This window comes from Cupressus sempervirens, chromosome 5 (genome assembly GCF_028749045.1).
Source record: "Cupressus sempervirens isolate cs-2001-9-10 chromosome 5, ASM2874904v1, whole genome shotgun sequence".
NCBI classification, from domain to species: domain Eukaryota; kingdom Viridiplantae; phylum Streptophyta; class Pinopsida; order Cupressales; family Cupressaceae; genus Cupressus; species Cupressus sempervirens.
In genome coordinates, this window is record NC_143122.1 from 60,575,521 (window position 1) to 60,600,294 (window position 24,774).

The 24,774-nt window shown below is 35.7% G+C and overlaps 1 protein-coding gene across 3 annotated transcripts in view; it reads right to left on the minus strand.

Moving 5' to 3' along the window:
* LOC149554544 (putative triglyceride lipase) overlaps window positions 1-24,774 on the minus strand; it is a 329,392-nt gene that overhangs the window by 52,413 nt on the left and 252,205 nt on the right. For all 3 annotated transcript variants that reach the window (XR_016364383.1, XM_089828589.1, XM_089828587.1), the window contains exon 15: window positions 17,600-17,725. Coding sequence is in view for 2 of the 3 variants with exons in the window: in XM_089828589.1 (XP_089684715.1) it covers window positions 17,600-17,725 (126 nt within the window). In the remaining variant the exon portion in view is untranslated. The remainder of the gene's footprint in view (window positions 1-17,599; window positions 17,726-24,774) is intronic.

A 24,774-nucleotide genomic window follows, 5' to 3' on the forward strand; every position in this document is an offset into this window, starting at 1 on the left:
TGTTGCATAGTGAAAATGTTATAATTTCTTATTTTAAAGTGGTCATGTTACTAAAAAATGACCTTTTTTCTCATAGATAGAATTCCATTCATTGAAATGCCTTGAGACCAAAGAGAAAGATTTAGAGAATTTTGAGACCTTTCCAACGAGCTTGCGCATTCAGATGAGGCCAAAAAACCCCTTATTACTCCAAAATGGCTAAAACTTAACCTTATTTAATTTATTTAATCACCAACTTAGGAAATATTTAAATTTATTAAAATATTTCCCAAATGGTCCCAAAAGATCCAAAATGACCAATCAAACATGAATCTAACCTTGTCACCTGTCTGTGACTAATGCTGAACAAGATGGGTCAACTGGCAGTCCATCCCTAAAATCTAGGGACGCTCCTAAAAAGGAGACAACTCCAATCAACCAAAATTGAGTCCCAATGACTCTCCCCTACTGTGTGCACCTCTGAGAGAACTGTCACTGAATTGGGAGTTCCTCCTAAAAAATAGGAGATGCACTCTAAGTTTCCAAAACGTTCGCCGAGGTCTCCAAATGCTTCCTAGACCACTCCTAGTCAATCCCTACAAATTAGGAATCCCTCCTAAATTGTAGGAAACTATTTTCTACTGCTCCAAACTACTTGGGAAGCTCATGCATGACTCTCAAAGCCCCTGGGTTGGTTCCCTCTATGCTCTGTTGGCCTAAGGGAACCAGATAATAGATCAACCCTTCTAGAAATGTTGTCACTAAGGAAGGGCAGAAATTGGGGACATGACACACATCAAGGACAGATCTTATATAAAATTCTGTTTATTGGAGAATGCACATAGCTGGCCAAGAGAATGAGAGACTAAGAAATGATAGTTCAGTCAACATATTCCACCTAGAAACTGTATGACAATATGAGACGAAAGAAGGGATAATTGTGAGAAGAGCCAAAAATATTCCTACCGTAGGAATCATGTACAGTAAGTTAGTAACAACTATGGTCATATTCCAAATGTACCACTCATATAAGTATTACCAAGAACTCAATACAATTGCCAAGGCTTGATAGGGATATAGATATTGAATAGACATTTTGAAGGATATTTATGTGTGTAACATCACAATTATTTCAAAATATCTGGGAAAGGAAATCCATACCACTGGACAGTCAAAGTAACCCGAAGAGGAATATCTCAGAGTATACTAAGTACACAAATATATTGATTATGATTGGTTATCCAAGGAAGTCTCTTCCAGGGCAACTAAATGATCATCATTCTATAGACCTGTTGAATTGAGAACAGATACTCATATTCAGAATATAGTTTAATAATACAATCTGCGGCAGTTGTCTAAACAAACTTTTGCATTAATTAATTCTTCCATTGATTGGATTCATTGAATTAAGGATGCTAGTGTCATATACATCCATCATATCACACACAAGCCTCTACACCATATGACAGATTGCCACACAAGTCGTTGAAAAATACAAGTTGCTTACAATTTTAGAATACATCACTAAGAATAGAGTTCAAGGATTAGGTTAAATTAGAAGGGACAGTACAGTGGTATTAGAGCATGATCTTGCCATCCTCTAGGGTGAACCTTAAATAATGATCATTATATAAGAACAAAAATTATCATCGGAGAGGAAAATGGAAAAAAGATATACACTCAACATTTGATATAATAATAAACATATTACATACAATGTCAAATCTTCAAGAAAGTAATTTCTAATGAATAAAAGGGAATTTCCAACTTAGATAATCATCCACAACAACCTCACATCTTCCGCCAATAGCCTAAGAATGTCCTCAGCGACTACACATTTTAGTTCAGCACACCTGACAACATTTATATAATTGGAAGTTGGATCAATCCAATATGAACAGGGTAGATCATATTAATTTGAGGAATCCATTGCATTGACATGCCGGTATAACCTAATGTGATGTAGAGAAACCTTCTATTCAAAGTAATGGTTTGATAATTTATAAACAATAAAATAAAGGAATTTAAATAAAGCGACATTACAAACAGGGAAGACAACATATTATATCAGATTGTCATTCACAAATCATTTACTATCAGTGGTGGCCTATAATCAATCAACAAATCAACATGAGTTATATATAACTCTGCCATCATAAGGGGATTAAGTCAAACATATCAATCTTCCATATCCAAGAACTCATTACAATTGGAGTTACAAGAACACTTCCCTGAAATAGAAGATGTGGAAGTAGAGATCAAAGAAGACATAACATGTATGTCAGCATATACAAAAGATAGAACATGAGTAGCAATGCAAAGTCAGGCAAAGGATCCAAGTAAGAGGAATTGATAATTCAACAATGTTTATAGATGGAACTAAAAAGGACACAAGAAGACCACCAGTCAATATATATAAGGCCAATCACTAATCTTGTGATTTCTTACAATTAATGATAAATTCTTTCAGAACATTAAATCTATTCAGATCGAGAGAAAGAAGAAATAGACTACTCCAAGTAGCCACTATCAAGTGGAAAATAATGCATAAGGAATTAAGGCGGAGAGATAACCTCTCTGAAGAACTTCGAAAGATATTCTATAAATGAATATTCTTAAGGAAGTAAGGCAGGGAATCCAGTATTCTTTGAAGGACAATATATACTGTTAAGGAAAATTATATGCATATGTAAGGATGGATACACCCAGAGTGGGTATCCATAAGGCCTAGGATGAGGAACAACTCCCTCCTAGGAAGGATGGATATATCAAAATTGATTATCCATAAGGTCTTAAAGAGAAATATCGTGAGAAGATGGTGCTTAGTGGAGAGCTATTCTATTAATTAGAGCCCCAAGAAGCACTCCCCTAGGAGCTAAGCATTTGATCATAGTCTCTCCTTAAGAAGGGCTTAAATTGGGAATTAGGATCTTTTAAGTTAATGACTCACAAGATTGAATAAAATTCTTATCATGGCTTTGGAGTACTAACATATGATGCAGGTCTATTTGTCTAGGAGCTAGTCACTACTAATTCCAGTAGCATGAAAATGGTACTTAGAGGAAGGAACCTACCAAAGTTTTTAAACATGCGTATGCATCGTGTCTTCATGCATTAATGTGTATACTTTGTTTCAGCATCATGTCTTCATACACTAACTATATATATTTTGTGCATGCTTTATGTTTTCATATATCCTATTATACAATTTCTTAGTGAGTGCCAAGAATCAGAGACATCATCTTTGAGTATTTAACGCATGAATGTTCTTAGTGAGTCTCAATGCACCATGGACATTATTAGCAAGCGCTGGGATTACGAACATTCTGTCAAGATTGGATCAAGAGGATATTTAATGAATGTTGAATGTTGAAACTAAGAGGACATTCTAAATAAATGTAGTAATTCCTAGAAAGAAACTTCGATGAAGATTTTATATACTTGAAGATTCACTCATCCAAGAAAAAATCTACACCTAACAGAGGAAATCACAAGTACTACATTACGATCCAAATAAGTTTCATCTTTGATTTACTCTTAGGAATTTTCATTATTATAGTCTTTTGATTTAAAAAATTTAAATTTGTAAATATATTACACATCTCACCCCATGTTGTTGACATTTCAGGATCATTGGGTTCATATCAACCATTCACACTGAACGATCACATTGCTTGAAGATAAGCAACTTGAGGAAGTGTGGATTGTCATGTACCCTATTTTCCTTCAATAGAATTAAATAATAACAAAACATTAATAAAAATGAGTAAATAGATTATAATAATACTTATTAATTATATTATCAATATAATGATAATAGAAGAATATTATAGAAAACATTATAATGCAATAAAGATATAATATATTAAAATAAATGATATTATTATCATGACATATAAATGAATTAAAAAATGAAGATAAAAATTTAAAAAATATACTTAATGAGGATAATGTTTCAATATTATTATTACTAAATAATAATATCACTACAATAAATGATAAAAACAATTATAAACAAGGTAGTGATATGATCATCAATATATATATATAAAGATTCAAAACTTAAATATAAATAATTCATATAATGCACATTTGTATTATAATTGAAGTTTAATAATACATTAATTTAGTATTAAAAGATCAAATATATAATATGAATAGCCACGACTATTAACACTCTTGAATATTAAGGATGGGATAAATATTTGAAAAACGAGGGATACAGAAAGAAGCTTAGAAGTAGAAAATACACTGCATTGAGAAAATAGACAATAAAGCCATTTGCGATCAGAATAGGTACCATCGATACACCGAGAAAGGATAAGATAAGTACAAGAGGAAAACGAAGGGCAGAACTGAATCAGTGAAGTATGATTTCATCCAAGCAATAAGAAGACTCACGTGCAGTAGGAAAGGAGTGAGCCAGACAAACAACACTTGACGTTGAAGGAAATCAGACTACACTTTCCTTGTAATAGATTAGTAACCCTTGATATCATGTTATTGCGATCTCATATCAGACATGTTTGGTAGGAGGGATTTACAACTACGGGAATCTTAAAACTGATATCTAGACCACCTACATAACATATCCATGGGACAATATAATAACAACTCAGTACCCATCAGCTAGTTGAACTTCAATGCAACTTCAAGAATTAGAGCATTGATAATATGTACATAAAAGAATAGCTTTTAGAAGTGGCAAATATTGTTGGCACATCTAGGACAGACCTTGTATAAAATTCTGTTTACTAGAGAATCCACATAGCTAGCCAGGAGAATGAGAGACTAAAAAATGATAATTCAGTCAACATATTCCACCTAGAAACTATATGACAATATGAGACAAAAGAAGGGATAATTGTGAGAAAAGCCAAAAATATTCCTATCGTAGGAATTGTGCACAGTAACAACTATGGTCATATTCCAAACGTACCACTCATGTAAGCGTTACCAGGAACTCAATACAATCGCCAAGGCTTGATAGGGATATAGATATCGAATAGACATTTTGAAGGATATTTATGTGTGTAACATCACAATTATTTCAAAATATCTATGAAAGGAAATCCATACCATTGGACAATCAAAATAACCCGAAGAGGAATATCTCAAAGTATACTAAGTACACAAATATATTGATTATGATTGGTTATCCAAGGAAGTCTCTTCCAAGGCAACTAAATGGTCATCATTCTATAGGCCCGTTGAATTGAGAACAAATACTCATATTCAGAATATAGTTTCATAATACAATCTGCAGCAGTCGTCTGATCAAACTTTTGCATTAATTAATTCTTCCATTGACTAGATTCATTGAATTAAGGATACTAGTGTCAGATACATCCATCATATCACATACAAGCATCTACACCATACGATAGATTGCCACACAAGTCGTTGAAAAAAACAAGTTGCTTACAATTTTAGAATACATAACTAAGAATAGAGTTCAAGGATTAGGTTAAATTAGAAGGGACAGTACAGTGGTATCAGAGCATGATCTTGCCATCCTCTAGGGTGAACCTTAAATAATGATCATCATATAAGAACAAAAATTATCATCGGAGAGGTAAATGGAAAAAAGATATACACTCAACATTTGATATAATAATAAACATATTACATACAATGTCAGATCTTCAAGAAAGTAATTTCTAATGAATACAAGGGAATTTCCAACTTAGATAATCATCCACAACAACCTCAACATCATCCGCCAATAGCCTAAGAATGTCCTCAACAAGTACACATTTCAATTTGACACACCTGACAACATTTATATAATTGGAAGTCAAATTGATCCAATATGAACAGGGTAGATCATATTAATTTGAGGAATCCATTGCATTGACATGCTGGTATAACATAAGGTGATGTAGAGAAACCTTCTATTCAAACTAATGGTTCGATAATTTATCAACAATAAAATAAAGGAATTTAAATAAAGAGACATTACAAATAGGGAAGACAACACATATTCTATCAGATTGTCATTCAGAAATCATTTACTATCAGTGGTGCCAATAATCAATCAACACATTAACACGATTTATATATAACTCTGCCATCATAAGGGGATTAAGTCAAACATATCAATCTTCCATATCCAAGAACTCATTACAATTGGAGTTACAAGACACTTCCCTGAAATAGAAGATGTGGAAGAAGAGATCAAAGAAGACAAAACATGTATGTCGGCATATACAAAAGATAGAAGATGAGTAGCAATGCAAACTCAAGCGAAGGATCCAAGTAAGAGGAATCGATAATTCAACAATGTTTAGATGGAACTGAAAAGGATACAACAAGAACACCAATCAATATATATAAGGCCAATCACTAATCTTGTGATTTCTTGCAATTGATGATAAATTCTTTTAGAACATTGAATCTATTGAGATCGAGAGAAAGAACAAATAGACTACTCCAAGTAGGCACTATCAAGCGGAAAATAATGCATAAGGAATTAAGGCAGAGAGATAACCTCTCTAAAGGACTTTGAAAAATATTCTATAAATGAATATTCTTAAGGAAGTAAGGCAGGGAATCCAATATTCTTTGAAGGACAATATATACTATTAAGGAAAATCATATGCATATGTAAGGATGGATACACCCAGATTGGGTATCCATAAGGCCTAGGATGAGGAACAACTCCCTCCTAGGCAGGATGGATATATCAAAATTGATTATCCATAAGGTCTTAAAGAGAAATATCGTGAGACAATGGTGCTTAGTGGAGAGCTATTCTATTAATTAGAACCCTAGGAAGCACTCCCCTAGGAGCTAAACATTTGATCACAGTCTCTCCTTAGGAAGGGCTTAAATTAGGAATTAGGATCTTTTAAGTTAATGACTTACAAGATTGAATAAAATTCTTATCATGGCTTTGGAGTACTAACATATGATGTAGGTCTATTTGTCTAGGAGCTAGTCACCACTAATTCCGGTAGCATGAAAATGGTAATTAGAGGAAAGAATCTACCAAATTTTTTTAACATGTGTATGCATCGTGTCTTCATGCATTAATGTGTATACTTTGTGTCAGCATCATGTCTTCATACACTAATTATATATATTTTGTGCATGCTTTATGTTTTCATATATCCTAGTATATGGTTTCTTAGTGACTGCCAAGAATCAGAAACATCATCTTTGAGTAGATAAAAGCATGAATGTTCCTAGTGAGTGTCAATGCACCATGGACATTATTAGCAAGCATTGAGATTACGAACATTCTCTCAAGATTGGATCAAAAGGATATTTAATGAATGTTGAACGTTGAAACTAAGAGGACATTCTAAATAAATGTAGTAATTTCTAAAAAGAAATTTAGATGAAAATTTTATATACTTGAAGATTCACTCATCCAAGAAAAAATCTACACCTAACAGAGGAAATCACAAGTACTGCATTACAATCCAAATAAGTTTCATCTTTGATTTACACTTAGAAATTTTCATTATTATATTCTTTTGATGTTATAAATTTATATTTGTAAATATATTACACTTCTCACCCCAAGTTGGTATTGACATTTCAGGATCATTGGGTTCATATCAACCATTCACATTGAAGGATCACATTGCTTGAGGATAAGCAACTTGAGGAAGGGTGGACTGTCATGTACCCTATTTTCCTTCAATAGAATTAAATAATAACAAAATAATAATAAAAATGAGTAAATAAATTATAATAATACTTATTAATTATATTATCAATATAATGATAATAGAAGAATATTATAGAAAACATTATAATGCAATAAAGATATAATATATTAAAATAAATGATATTATTATCATGACATATAAATGAATTAAAACATGAAGATGAAAATAAAAATAATATACTTAATGAGTATAATGTTTTAATATTATTATTACTAAATAATAATATCACTACAATAAATGATAAAAACAATTATAAACAAAGTAGTGATATGATCATCAATATATATATATAAAGATTCAAAACTTAAATATAAATAATTCATATAATACACATTCGTATTATCATTGAAGTTTAATAATACATTAATTTTGTATTAAAAGATCAAATATATAATATGAATAGCCACGACTATTAACACTCTCGCATATATAAGGATGGGATAAATATTGGAAAAAGGAGGGATACAGAAAGGAGCTTAGAAGCAGAAAATACACTGCATTGAGAAAATAGACAATAAAGCCATCTGCGATCAGAATAGCTACCATTGATAGACCAAGAAAGGATAAGACAAGTACAAGAGGAAAACGAAGGGCAGAACTGAATCAGTGAAGTATGATCTCAGCCAAGCAATAAGAAGACTCATGTGCAACAGGAAAGGAGTGAGCCAAACAAACAACACCTGATGTTGAAGGAAATCAGACAACACTTTCCTTGTAACAGATTACTAACCCTTGATATCATGTTATTGCAATCTCAATATCGGACGTGTTTGGTAGGAGAGATTTACAACTGCGGGAATCTTAAAACTGATACCTAGACCACCTACGTAACATATCCATGGGACAATATAATAACAACTCAATACCCATCAACTAATTGAACTTCAATGCAACTTCAGGAATTTTAAGCGTTGATAATACGTACATAAAAGAATAGCTTTTAGAAGTGGCAAATATTGCTGGCACATCTAGGACAGATCTTGTATAAAATTCCGTTTGGAGAATCCACATAGCTGGCCAGGAGAATGAGAGACTAAAAAATGATAATTCAGTCAACATATTCCACCTAGAAACTGTTTGACAATATGAGATGAAAGCATGGATAATTGTGAGCAGAGCCAAAAATATTCCTACCGTAGGAATCGTGCACAGTAACAACTATGGTCATATTCCAAATGTACCACTCATATAAGTGTTACCAAGAACTCAATACAATCACCAAGGCTTGATAGGGATATAGATATCGAATAGACATTTTGAAGGATATTTATGTTTGTAACATCACAATTATTTCAAAATATCTGTGAAAAGAAATCCATACCATTGGACAGTCAAGGTAACTCGAAGAGGAATATCTCAAAGTATACTAAGTAGACAAATATATTGATTATGATTGGTCAGCCAAGGAAGTCTCTTCCAAGGCAACTCTACGGTCATCATTCTATAGACCCGTTGAATTGAGAACAAATACTCATATTCTGAATATAGTTTAATAATACAATCTACAGCAGTTTGATCAAACTTTTGCATTAATTAATTCTTCCATTGAATTAAGGATATTAGTGTCAGATACATCTATCATATCACATACAAGCATCTACACAATATAACAGATTGCCACACAAGTCGTTGAAGAAAACAAGTTGCTTACAATTTTAGAGTACATCACTAAGAATAGAGTTCAAGGACTAGGCTAAATTAGAAGGGACATTACAAAAGATTGTGCTAGAAACAAGATGAAAATTTTATTAATGAAAAAGTGCCAATGTTCACAATGTGGTTTCCCTTTTTATCATTTGTATGCATTCTTCAAGTACCCCACGTTTCTTACTTTTCATATATAACTATTGGTCTTACAACCAAATATAAGTGGGCTTTTATTTCCTAAAAGGTCCCTATTAGAACAAATTTTTAGATAAAATAATTACACCAAATTGTTCAAATCTTAGTACTAAATATTTCATATCCACTCCCAGATTTGAAGCTTGCAACAATGGTAAAGTTTTATGAAGTTGGACACAATCTAATTGTTAGCACCTTCATACACTATAGAGACGAAGTTCATCCATTTGACTCAACTAACCACCCTTCACTGGACGCTTGCAATCAATCTCATAGACATTATCCTGTTATCATTTGAAAAAACACTCATGCCAAGCAATGAACCAGTCCATCGAAGTTCCAATGCTTGGAAGTTGCTAAACCTTATCGAAATGTTTCATAACCTTCTTGCTCACTACTCATTATAGATCTTGCAATAAATCCAGATGCAGAGGCAAACATATTAGAGCATTCTTGTCACAAAAGTCACAAGACTCACATAGCAAATGATAGGACAGTTTTCTAAAAATTCCATTGTTTGACCCCTCAAACATCATAACTAATTTTTCTGGAAGTTTCTTGGTAGCATCAACATCTCTTGTTTATATTATTTCTTGTTTATAAATTTGATTGCCCTTCCATAAGGTTGAATATAGTATATACAAATCAACACTTATTTGTTGCTTGTGCTAGGATTCTCTCTTGTTTACCATACAGGGTAAGAGAACAATTATCACATGTAGTATAGCAAGATATAACACAAAATAGATACTTTATTCATATACACAATATGCACTCCAACGCTTACAATATGATTATGCTCATTCCAATGATCTAGTGATGATCCAAAGTCCCTTCCGAACGGTGTACATATACATTTCCAAAGGGGTCACTCAACCGTCATGCGCCCTTTCGAATACAATTCTACCTGTCGGCTACAATATAGAATTTACCGACAACATGATCTCCCCCAAAATGTAAAGTCGTCTCCAGATGACAATACAAAAAAACTCAAAATAAACAACTAATTACATCAATGTATAGATACTAAGTAGAGGAATATGTCCCTAGCGTAGTGGCCGTCCGCACTCTCAGTTCATTCAGCTTTGTCTGTAGCTTGTACACTTGCTCCTTCCAAACTTTCAATTTGGCCTTAGCCTCCATCTAAAGCTCCAAAGTTGACTGCATCATCCTAGCAATCTCTCCCAGCTCTCTCTCCTTCTCGTCCGCTACTCATTCCTTCTTTGCTGCTAGCTATTTGTTCTCTGTTGCCAATTTTTGTAGCCAACTCTATCTGGCTAACAAGGCTGCCCTCTTGGATTCCTAGGTTGCCCTCTCCATGATAAGCCTAGCAACTAACTCCTCCCAAGCCCTCTCCACTCCTACATGATTTTCTTGGCTCCTCCAAAGGGTGTAATATACCTTCTTATATATCTCCACTATCTCCTGAGTCAAAGCCTCTACTCAGCTCTCCATACCAGGACTTCTCGTCGTGGCCCAATCTTGTCGCATCTCTGTAGTCTCCACACTCAGCCATCCCCATTCTTTAAAACAGACTATAAAGGCAGTCAGGCATCCTAATTTCATGAAGGATACTACTCTATCCAACTCCTTTACTATTGAGTCCAACACCTGTATCTCTGTAGAAGCCACTACATGGCGAGTCCGAGTCGCTAGAGCTACTATATTAGTGAAGAATGCCTCTCTCATCACTGTCTTTGGCACTATTGGATGCTATTGCTACACACCCACAGTGCTCTCTATTGCTTTCGCCATCCGCTCAACAGTGCTATGTGGTAGTCCCTCATCCTATGTCGGCTCCTCCACCTATGCTTGTAAAGGGTCTTCCTCTGGAATTGCTTCTCGTGTAGGTGTTTGTAGGTATGCCACTCGAGGTGCTGGGGTATGGTGGAACCACATACTCAGGTACATGCTCAACTTCATGTATTATCTACATTTACTGATCTTACATATATACATTAATATATTTTTTTTATACTGTCCCTCAGTTGTTTGTTTGTAGAGCAGGTGCATTATTTCTTTCATGGTAGATTTTCAATTTTGAAACATTGACTGCATTAGGCACTTGCTTGTTGTCGAGCGTCCGTAATTTAATTGCTCCATTATCGTCGGCTTCGCAGATTTTGTACGGTCTTACCCACCTTACTTTGAACTTTCCTGGTTTGATCTCATTCCACCCATTATACTTTAAAGCTAACTTGCTTGGTTGAAATTTATTCAACTTTTAATGCTTGTCATGCCATACCTTACTCCTATTTTGTGTAACTTCTATGGCCCATTGTGTTTGTAGTCGTCGCTCATCCAATTCATTCACGTTATACAATCTCTCCCTCAGGCTTTCCATATCTCCCAGTTTGTTCTCGATTGTGATCCTTAAACTTGGTACCATGAATTCCGTTGGTTGCCACTCCTTGCCATCGATAACTGTATTCTTGATTCTGGAACCTTCATTCTGTACTGCTTAAGTTATTATTAAGCCCTTCCTCTTTGTTTCCGATGCAGACCATACGATGTGTTTTCCTTGCTGCTGACACCTTTCTACTATATCTGTGGTGCAGTGTAACATTTTCTTTCTGTGCAGTCCGTTCACCGTATACCATACAGTGGACTCTTTCCTTTTGTAGGGTTTGTACAATATGTTCTTCTTGTACTAGCCATACAATATGTTCTTTCCTACAACTTTAGCCATAACTGTCTTTCCTTCTTTCGATTCTCTGTATTCCTTGAGACATTCATTTTCCTCTCCTTTATTACCTTTATCGACCCTCAACATATTACAACTTGGAAAGAGCTTGTAGTCCTCCATCTACCAATGGAGTAGGCCATTCACCGAGTCCAAGTCATCATCATTAGATCCTCCTTCCAGTCTCAATACTCCCTCTTCATCAGGTTCCATTATCTTCTTCCCCTCGTCATCCCCTCCACTTTCGCCATCGGAATCCGACAACGCTACCTCCTCACCTATCATCTGTGTGTGCAAGTCGATTACAAATCTTCGGCCTTCACATTCCATGGACAAGGTATTTCATTTCCAATCATGTTTCACCTTTGCCTGTACCAGTCAACTCTATCCAAGGATCATGTCATACCCTATTCTTTTTAACGGTATGATCACAAAATCCAACAAAAAAGATTGTGTGCCAATAGTTATGGGCTGGGCTATTAGGGTTCCCAATGGCTTGATTTCGTGCTAATCTGCAATAACTGAAATGTAGGTGGCCACAACATAGGTTGTCCCAACTTTTTTCATATATCCTCTGGTAACACATTCATGCTTGACCCTTTGTCCATAATTGTGTTCGTAAGAATAGTTCCCAGCATACCCATCTCTACCCCTATTGGATGTCTTCCAATTGTGAGTGCCAGTAGCATTAGGTCTGTTGCAATTGTTCCGTTGCCATCCTTTCCTGTCTCTATCGTTGCTTTCGAAAGTGGTGTCATGTTCAGTATCGCCATCCGCAACTGAGGCACTGTAAGGTCATTTAATTTTATAGGAACTTTCATTTGTATTACTTGCTTTACCATGTTTTGTTCGGCCAAGTTCCTCTTTGAGGTGTCAACAGTGTCCTTTGTTTGTATCTTTTCCATTTCCATTTGTTTTTTCAACTCTGTTCATCCTTGCTGCAAGCTCCTCTTTTCTTCCTCTACATCAAGGTACTTTGCTTTCTTTGCTTGCTCATGCATAATGGCTAGTGTTTCCTCATCACCTGTTTCGATGCTTAACAAGTTCACTCCCTACTTTGGGCATTTCGAATCTTCGTGGTCTCCTAGACCACACCATCTGCATAACAACTGCAGCATTTCCTTCATGGTGCAATCTCTGGCAAAGTACCCCTAGAGGTTGCACGCACGACATTGTATCATTGACTATCCACTCAAGTCATACTATATCCGACTCTGGTCTCCATTATTATTATTGTTATTATTATTACCGCCCCTTCTGTGTCGATTATTGTTGCAATATCCTCTTGAGGTTGCATCATTGTTCATGCTCGTTCCGGTGGACACTTCTTGCATCAGTAACACTTGTTGGTGTCCCACTTAGTTCATATTGAATGGGCATTCCTTTGTAGAATGTCCCGCAATCTGGCAGATATCACAAAATTGTTTTTCTGGGCAGGAGCCCTTTATGTGGCCCTCCTCACAATCCGTACACCACAATCCCCCTTCACTGAGTCAGTATTCTTTTTTACATTTTTAAATTCCTTCATCATTCGTAGCATATCCTTCTGCAACGCTCAAACTTTCTTACTTGATTCCTTGTCGCTGCTACTACTTTTAAATGATGAATTGTTTAAGTCCAACAATTTGTGCTTCTTCTTCTTGCTTGCTTTTTGCTCACTCTCCAGGTCCATTGCTTGATTATACGCATCTGCGTATGATGCTGGAGGTACAATCTTCATTTTCTTCTTCGAAGCCGGCCATAGCCCCTCAACAAACCATCGTTTCTTTAATCCATCAGCCAGTGGGCTCTCCATCTTCCCCACCAGTTCTTTTAGCCTTCTTGCATAGACATGGATCATTTCATTCTTTCCTTACTTTGTGTTGTATATTTCTGCTACAATTTCCTTATCATCCCTTAGCAGTCAGAACTCTTCTATGAACTTCATAACGTCTGCCCCTGTAGTTAATTTATGAGGATTGGCATCTGCAAACCAATCAATTATCACACCCCGCAAGGTGGCTGGAAATTGTTGGACCCAATCATCCTCGTCCGTTACACCATTTGCTATACATATTGTTTAACACGTCTTGCAATGTCTGATCGGATCTCCTGTCCCGTGACCATTAAACTTTGGCAATTTCTTCTTTGGTCCTACCATTGCTACTTTCTTTTGATTCTGTGGTACTTGTGTACCCGCACTATTCTAAGCACTCACGTTGTTCTGTACAACCGCGTTGCTTTGGACAACTATCCTACTTCCAACAACCGCATTACCTAGTGAGAAAAGATCTTCCTCAAGTGAAGTTGTTCGATTCTTTGCCTGTATCCATTCATCAGGTGTGTCGAGAACGAAGAGTTCACTCCACGCTTGTAATGACCCTGCTCAAATCTAATTGAAAACTTTTGATTTTTGGCCTTGAAAATTTTGTCAAACACTTCACATACAAGGGTCATATGACTGATATAACATTTCAATTTTCTTTAATGACTCTTTTCTTCAATTGACATCAATGAGAATGCTTGCAAGAGGACTCAAAATTGACTAAACAATGACCTAACATAAATGTGCAACTTATTTTGACAATATTCAATGTATATATGTGACTGGAACTACTTGCAATATGCAACTACAGCAAGTAGTAACTATGAAAAACACTTTATAGGTGCAACCTAAGTTGGCATTAATGCACTTATAGCCAAGTGGCATTAATACAAACACTTGGTATGCAAAATTATAACATTATTTATGTCAAAAAGAGAACTTACTGCCAATTGACATTTTGTCAAACAATTGGCATGCAAACTAATAAGCTGATCATGAATGATAAAAACATATTCAATTACAACTATATCAGACTAGCAACTTATGTCTCATTTATTGCACATATAATGTCAACTACAATGCTAGTATGAAATGGCCAAGACTCTTGGCATTACAACATATGCAAACTATGTAATTTTCTGAATACAAATGCAACCTTAGTATGAAATCTAAAATGCAAAATATATGCAACAATTGAATTGAGAAACTTGGTACACAAATTGTAGAAGAGCTGAAGACTTGATTGTAACACTTGTTGATGACGAAGACCCCTCCAAATGAAGAAATCGACTCCCTTGAAGTGTCGCCCCTATTCTTGCCTGGCAATACTTTAGATAAATAACTGTAGACTCTAGGCTCCTCAAATTTGTCCTTGAAATGATTGTTTTGGCATTAGTAATTGAATGCAACAATACCCAAAACCATAGGATGCTTCAATGATGAGCTATGAACCAAAAAGTCTTGCCAATGGTGCCCTTCCTATAGTATATCAGAGCACTGAAATTATTTACCAGCAACCTAATAGCCACTCCAAAATATGCCAAAACAATTGCCAAGCTCTCCCAAGATGAATGCTCAAATACCCACAAAGAAACAATACCCGAATGAGGCCATACAAGCAAAAATATAAGTATGATATGCAAAATTGTCCTCCATTAAAATCTGAAAAAGACTGGTAACTATAGCAGCAATGTGCAATAAATGAAATCAACCCAATAATGAAATTCCAAACCTCCAAAAAGTCTCCAAAATCTGCAATAGATTTCCTCAAATCGATACCACCAAAATTTGGCCAAGGGCCATAAAATTTTTCTTTGAAGTACAAGTAGAAAGTCTGAAGCAACTTCCTCAACTTTGCAATAATTCAAATGATATTTCACACCTTTAAAATTGCTCACCAATTGAGAGTTTTTGTTCTCAATGGTTAAGGACAACTGCAGAAACTCTAGGCTCCACAACCATCAAACATCAACATCAACAATAACAAATCTAGATGGTGAGAATGAAGCCCAGGATGCCTATTTATTCTTTTTTCTCCACTTTCTCCAGAAACTTCTAGAACATTATTTTATTTTATTTATTAAGTGACTTTATAAGATATTTTATAATTCAAGTCACTTTATTAAATTAATTAAATATAAAGTTATCTTTTTATATTTATTTATTTGATAACTTTATAAATAATTAACTTAATACCACTTATTTATTTAATTAAAATAATTAATTAGTCATCCTCATAAAATATTCATTATTTTGGACAACTTAATTAATTAAATTAATTAAAACAAATTACCTCCAAAACGGGGACATTACAATGCTCGTGCTCATTCGGCACTTCGAGCTGTGTGAGTTACTTCCCTTTTGTTCGGATTCTCTACCCTCGACATATACAAGTTAAGGAACTCCTCCCTTGTCCCTTCCACCAAATTCAATCGCTGTTGAGGCTCTTCTAGCAATTCCTTGGTACTCCTCGGTATGCTAGGTGAATGCACTCCCTCTGTCTATGCTCTCCACTCCCTCGGTGTCCATCGGTATTTGCTCAAGCTTCTGTCTGCGCTTTGCCTGTTGTGCTAATATTAAAACTTCTTGTGCTGTGCGTATTTCATTCTTATCTTTTATCTTATTCCTATCCTTGTTAAGCAGATTCGGCATTAATCTTCATAACACTTCCTTCATTCCAAGTTCAACTAGCAACGGCGCCAAATGTTTACTATACAAGGTAAAAGGATACTAATTGCATGTAGTATAGAAAAATATAACACTAAACAGATACTTTATTCATATACACAATATGCACTCCAATGCTTACAATATGATTATGCTCATTCCAATGATCTGGTTATCATCCAAAGTCCCTTCTGAATGGTGTACATATACTTTCCCGAAGGGGTGACTCAACCGTCACGCACACTTTTGGATACAATTCTACCTCTTGGCTACAATATAGAACTTACCGACAACATCTCTCAGCCTTAACACATAGTATGGTCAAGAATCAAGAACATAAGAACAAAGAATAAAAATCAGTAGTTAACAATATTCTCTAGACATTGTGCATAGTTTATGGTGAATTCCTATTGTATGTACTACCATTCTATAGAAAAGATTGAAAATTATAAATCTTTTGTAAAGTTCAAGAACAAGCTTTAATAATGGAGCTTAGAAATCTGCTCAATTTAGAAGTCCATCTATACTTATCCTAGTTTAGGCCAAAACTATTAGGATGTGCAACATTGTGTTGTTCTTGCTTCTAACCTCCCCAATTCAGGTTAGAAATTTCAAACTTTTTCCAAGGATTAATTCAGATAATTTTAACATTTTGAATTTCAAATAAAGTTGTGCATGTATATTTGCATCTTCTTTTTAGAAGAACTTGTGCACATGCAAACAAAAAGTTGTCAGTTGCCATTCAAAAAGTGGTGAACTACTAAAGATGATTTGGTTTGCTGAAATTAAGTCCAAGACTCATTTGTGTCCTTTCTAAAAGATTAGGCCACAATTGTATATCCACTGCAACATTATGATTTAAATTAAGAGAAAAGGACCAAAGAAACATAAAGGAACACCAAGGAACATAATATGTCACAAATAAATTACGATAAGAAAACATACACTTGCATCATGCAAATCTTGAGCAGCAAAATATACTGCTTTATCCACATGACAATAACCCATAAGCCTTGGTACTGTGGGAATAATATCTCTATGATTCACAATGCGCCAACTGTCCTTAACTTTCTGCAATTTCCATCAAAATACAGAGATTTAGTTTCTTTCTTTGTATGTCTTCAAACTCTTATAATAGAATCTTATTATAGAAATTTCAAGGAACAACCAAAGGAAAATGTATTAATCGTACAGTGGTAGATATTCAGTAAAACAACCATGTATTTACTTTCTGAATTTCATCAACACATTTATCTGGTAAAAGGGTAAATGTTTACAATAAATGACAAACAAATGTATAATACTTAAATATTTCAAACACATTAAATCTCTTATATGCAAGTTTGAATTAATTTTTTTGTTCTCTATAGAGTTAAAGGTTCCAATTTTTTCATGTATATTCTGCATTGACCTTACAAAAAGTAGCAAATTCTGCATCTTGCCCTTTCCTGTAGATAAATGTTATAATAATAGTAGGTACGTCTAATCAGGTGTTTAGTAACAGTCAATGTTGTGCTGCAAAAAAACATTGAATTTTCTATGAGTCTTTGACACCACCCAACATCTTCCTGTCAGCTTCGGGCAGTGATTGTTTATTTCTATTTAAACAGAAATACATATCATTACAGAACAAAAGAATTCTTTTTTTAACAAAATTTGTCTTCTACCACGTATGTTCTTTTAGGATAACTTGGCCTCACAATTTCTTGCTAGCCTTGAGCCTACACACAACATATTACTTGTTACCACAACTTATCATACTAGATCTAGTATGATGATTTAAATTATAGTATTAAGCATAATTTGTTGGAAACATGTCTTTTGTTCTTTCTATGCCATACTTTCTGCCAACAGAAAGCCCATTAATGAGAGATTTTAATTGAACAAGGATATGGAGTCGAGCCGAAAAATCCTACCTATAGAATGCTTAATTTCTTAATACCTTTATTAGGCAACTCTATTTGAGGCCTATGATACCTTGAAATGAGCCAAATTAAAAATATAATCAATCTAGGACAAAAAGTAAACCAAAAACCAAACACAAGACCAAGAAAAAGCAACTAAGGAAATGCCTTGGAGAATTTACCCTACAAAATTTTACATAGGGTTACCCTAGTTTTCCAAATACAAAATTGAGGATAACAGTATCTACTGCCGAATGTATTGTATTTGCCTTTTCATCAATTGTTTGACTATCACCGCCAACCACCTGGAGGCTTCCACCACTTGTTCCAAAACTCTCATCAAGTCCTCTCGACCACTGTTGACATTTTCCCTTGACTCTAACTCTGATACCACCCAATGCTTTCTCTTCTATCTTGGCTCCAAACCTCCCTTGTCCAAATATCTCCGGTAGAGAATAGATGGTCCATCAAGTGCCATGCTACCCTCTGGCTTTAACTACAGTGCACATTGTGTTGTATCTACATGTATGTGACGCCAAGGAAGAGTCGAGTAGCATAATGTAGCATGCAAAACATCTTTTGCTGAAGCGTCATGAACTCATACATCTTAGTCATAGGGATGCCTAGTAGTATACAACTCCATTCTAATGCCATTCATTAGGATGATCTATGAGAGCGCAATGTTAGAGGCTCAATTAGAACTCGTGAGCCTACTCTTAATGACATCAATCAAACACCGCTACTCCCAAGATGTAAGAAAAGGCTTCTTTATTTCCCACCTACTAGAAGTGTTGGCTATGAAATCCATCTCAGGGGGTGTTCAAGTCTTTAGAAATCATATTTATTAATTTCTCCATGTCCACTCTAGACATCTCTTTCGCCTTGGTATCAATCTTTCTCCCTTTCCTTCCCAAGATGCCAAAAGCCCTCATGAAGTCAACTATTGGAAAAGTGATGGTGAGAGTGTGTTCAATATATCCAAAAATAGTCGTGTAGCTATGACTATTGAAGGAATATATCATCATCCACAAAACTTCTTCAATATCTCGTTTGCAAAAAACAAGTGCCTAAATTGCCCAATTTACCTCTACATGTTTGATGTGTTCCATAATATCATTTTCTGGTCTCTACTAGCACCACTTCCTACACTAACACACATTTAACCCTTCAAAAGTGACATTTTGTACTGTAATAGTATCTTTCTAGTCTTGCATCTATAGCTATGGCTTCAACTTCTTCTTGTCTGATTCTATGTCTATATTTCCTACAATCTTCACACCTCAAGCAAACACTCTTACATCTTTGTTCATTTCAAAAGAACTACTCAATGATGGTGTTTGTAACTACATCTTCCAATCTTTCTTCTTTGTTGTTCCAAAATCCATTGTCTATTCTTTTGTCATTTTGCAAATGATAAGAAAAATAATGGTTAGGGCAATGGTGGGTTATGCTCTTTCTTACCCACATTGCCATGCATTGAAAAATTCCTCTAGGTGTCATGCGGCCAGCTTCTTCAACTATTTTGCAAGTACCTGTATGGTGTGTAATTGAATATGCATACTCCTTAATAAGTCACTGATATTCCTTTGTGTTACATGCCAAAATAATATTGCTCTTTTATTCTTTTTTTAATTTTTGCTGCTTTTCATATGGAATGAATGCAAAATGGATGCGTCCGCCTACTAACCTTGTGTATTAACCAAGTACGGTGAGCTTTTTATTCTTAGCTGCAATTCTATGTCACACTTCCTTGTATTCAATGAAGGTTGCTATGTTTGGCTTCAATATGGACCTCCATAGCCACTTGTTTTATCCTGTCACCGAATGCCCCATAGGCTTTATCTTTTCCTCTATAGGTATTTAAACAATTCATTGAGCCACAAATTACACAAGATCATCTACTATAAGCACTATCACTACATTGTAGGTTTTCTTGTATTTTTTGTAGGTAGTGTTTGACTACAACATACACACTCCTCTTGATCTCTGCAGGCGCACTTTTGCTTTCAATTGTAGGCAATCCCTTCCACCATAACACAACTTGCCTTCTATTATAGGAACTTGCATTCGATGATCCTTTTCTTGTCTCCTTTCTTACATCGTATGGCCCTCTATTTTATTTCCCATAGGCTCTTGTTGTACGAAATGGCAAAATTTTTATGTTTTTAATATCACCATATCATTATTGTTCTCTTCTCGTAGGCCTTAATACTATTGCCATAGGGCCACTTCACACTCCCTACGGCAGATTTTTTTCCTTGCTAACACTGCACGATAGACACCCATACAGTGACCCACCGCACAATGACTTCCGTAAAGCCATTTCTCCAACTTTATAACAAAATTATATATTAATACATTAACCTGCTGATAGGCCTTTCTAGCTAAATTGGGTGCTCTCTGTTGTCATTCATGATACGGCTTCAACTTGGACCCATTCACTAAGTTCAAACCTCTTGCCTATCCTACATCCACAATTTATCATCTGTTTTCTGCAACTTCTTGGACTTTAAATTTTCTCAACTTTATTTCATTCCGCCCATTGTACTTCAACGCCAATGGTAACAGTGTAAATCTCATTTGTCTCAAATGCTTATCATGCCACACTTTCTTCTATATTTGGGCTACTTTTGTAGCCAACTATGTCATCATTCCTAGCTCATAAAGCTTGTTTAGAGTGTACATCCTAGCCCTCTTCCTAGCCATGCACTCATTAGAATGGTGTCTGGCCAATGGTCACTTTGTAGGTCATGCGATAGGCACACAATAAAGAAGGAAATTTCTCATCCTAGTCCTCTTGTTCCACTCTGCATGACTTATAGATCATGGACACTTAAATCTTGTTTGTGCCTTTAGCTTGCTTGATGGCTTTGGGACAATAGGGGCTAGACAATGAATGAAGTTTTTTAGACTCCATGGTTAACAAACTAATGATGTGATTCGCAAAATGTCCTATTTGATCACTCATTACTTCAATAGGGATACTATATTGTGTAATGTTCATAGAAAATTTTTGCCGTACTCAACACCAAGTTAAGAGGTAAAGCCTATGCTTCTACCTACTTCGTTCAATATTCTATTGCCACTACAATGTACCTACATCTCCACACACGATCGATCGTAAGTGGTACAACAACTTCTAACCCCCACTGTTCAAATAATTCCTAGGCATCTGAGAGATTTAGAGGCATGGAGTCTCTCTTCAATGGTTTTTTGACCCTCTGGTTTGTATCAGAACCTATGACCCAATCTTTGGGTTCATTTCACAAAGTCGGCCACCACAAGCCTACAAGCAACATCTTTTGTGCCGTTGTCTCCACCTATTGGACCGTCATGTGCTTCCCTCAAAACACTCAAGTTCCTCATCCTTGAAAATTTTTTGTAGCACCTAGTCAGGTCCCATTTTGTATACTAGCTCATTTATCAGCTAAAATGTTCTGTTCATGAGGACAAGCTTACTCCTTTCTATTGGCTACATGTTCCTTGGGAGCTTGTGATGTTGAGAGATACTCTCTGATGCTTGTGTACCACACTAGCAATACTACAATGTGAAACAAGTGGGCATTTAGAAAGTCCCAATTAAACCCATTCTAGTAGATCCTTGGATTTAATCCACAACGGCTAGTCTGTGATCATGTAGCTCTTCGTTGGTCGTACAATGATCGTGATTGTGAATTCCTACAGCAAGTGTTTACACCTATTAAGCCTTCCTTGGATGATAGGTTTATTTACCAAGTACATTAGCACCATGTGGTTCATGTAGAATGTAAATGAGATCGCCAATAAATAGTGTTGTAATGTCCCCGATTTAGTAGGTCTTTGGAGTATGGTTTTGTTAGCTCATCATTGCAACCCTCATGAGCTGACGTTTGGATTCGAGGGTCCTTGTCAAAAAGTTTCTATTTTTGGACTTACTATTTTTAGTAAGTCACTTTCAGCCAGTTGCTATTTTTGATTGAGCAGTTTAGGTTGGGTGATCGTCCAGCAATTGGGTACTTGATCTGACAATGGATTTTTGATGAAGTCATATTTACTTAATAAATATTTAATGTACACTTAATTATTATTGTGCTTTATATTATAAAGTGTCAAGACTTTATATTATAAACGTTGCTTTTAAATGAATGATGTGTGGGTGAAGCCAATTGGTTCAAATTGCATTATAAACATGGCTTTTTGGGAGAATGGGGATCATCTTAATTATTATATTGAAATCATTGAGCAACTCGTTGAGGGTTAGAGAGAAATTCACCGAATTCTGATATCGTTGTATGCAAATTACGCTGAGGTATATAATTTTCTATTTCCTCCTACTGTTATTACTATGTCTACGGAGAGCCGGATTTTGGATATTGTGTAAGGGTTGGTTGATAAATTATTTATTGAAATCAAATGCAATTCTGAAGTTGTCCTGGGAAGTGCGATTTTAAGCTACTAATGATCAGAGATTGATTGGTATTTCATGTGGGGCTTTGAAGTGCAAAATCGGAAGTGCTAGAGGTTGGACGCTACCATTTCATGCTCGTGAGGGCTGCAACTCAGGGGTTCATAGCCAATTCCTTGACCCACGTATTCCATTACTGCCCAACATCAATAATGAAGGGACTGCAATTTCATGTATGTGACCTATGTTTCAATTTGGGATCAGCATTTTAATACTTGGAGGGTGTGGCAATCATTGTGACAAGCAGCTATTGCATTCCTGTGTTCCTACAATTTGTAATATGCTAGTTCATCAATTTCCAGGCACACGTGTTTAATGTTTTATGTGGAATTGTTGGGTTGTGTGCTGCAGTTACATCCAGGTTTTACTTTATCCAATATGTTTGTTATTTATATGCAATTGAGCAATCAAACTTAAATTCCTGTGTTGAAGTTGGATGTTTATTTTTCAATAATCTTATAGAGGCAAACTATCAATATTCAAAATACCAAAAAACATATATTCCAAAAACTCAAAAAAATCAATAACACCAAAAATCAGTTTAGCTTCAGCATTTCAGAGTAGGGATTAGCATGGTTCTTTATAGTGGTATCAAAGCAATTTCCTGCCAGCCTATAGTAATTGGGCTCAGTTTGTTTAGAAGTTGATTATATTGTTTGGTTCCGCATTTTGAGATATGGATGGTGATCGAAGGTTTGTGCCAGGTATGCACTATACCCATTGGGGACATAATTCTCCTCCCAAGGAAGGAAAGCCTGAGATTCAATTTGGTTCAACTGGTAGTCCTCGTGTTTCTAGTAAAATGGACTTCGGGCCATAGATGTTGAGGTTGATAGAAAAGCTATGCAGACATTTAGGAATATTTCAACTGCACAACAACAAATGATAGGTGTACTGTTTACAACAGTTGTCTGACACCCTGTAGCAGTTAGTTTTTCCACAACACTGGAGTAGAGAGAGAGTTAATGACATTTCAATTAGTTCCCATAGGTCACGAGTGGATAAGGGGCCCAAGGTTGACAACAGGCATAGGGTTGATCGTGTCAAGATGAATGACAAATTATATTGGTGGTCAGGATAGGCGACAAAGACCCACCTTTCTGAGACTAGAGCTAGATGCAGTTAGTACCACTTCTAAGGCAACCTCCTTTGTTGATGATGTTCTGACTCATTTTAATGAGTGGGTTCCTCTTCCTCAGGCACTGAAGGATAATTTGAGTTTTGATAGATATTCAACACAGAAACGTGAGCACTCCAGGGGTAGGCTTGCTACTAACAAACAACCACCTAGGCACATTGAGCTTCAATAGGTGGCTGGTAAGATAACACTAGCTCATTTCGATGGGAGTGGTAGGGTGACTGCTAGAGCTTGGGTCCACAAGCTCAACACCTACCTCACTTTGCGTCTTATGACCGAGGATATTCAATCAGATTTGTTGTTCTACATCTTGCCAGAGTTGTACATGATTGGTGCTACCACGGTTTAGCATCTCTCCATCATGATAAGATCACATCATATCAGGAGTTTGCTGACAGGTTGATAGAGCGTTTTGACAAGGACCTTGAGGTTTATTTTAGGGAGTTGGCTCAGTTGCGACATACAATTTATTTGGAGGCATTTATTAGTGAGTTCTAGAGGTTGTCAGTGATGGTATATGACATATCAGAGAGGATGAGGGTTATGCTTTTCATTGAGGGTCTTGTTGAACCACTCAGGGGTTGGGTTAAGTCATCAGACCCCCCCCATTGTAGGAAGCTACGAAGAAGACCCA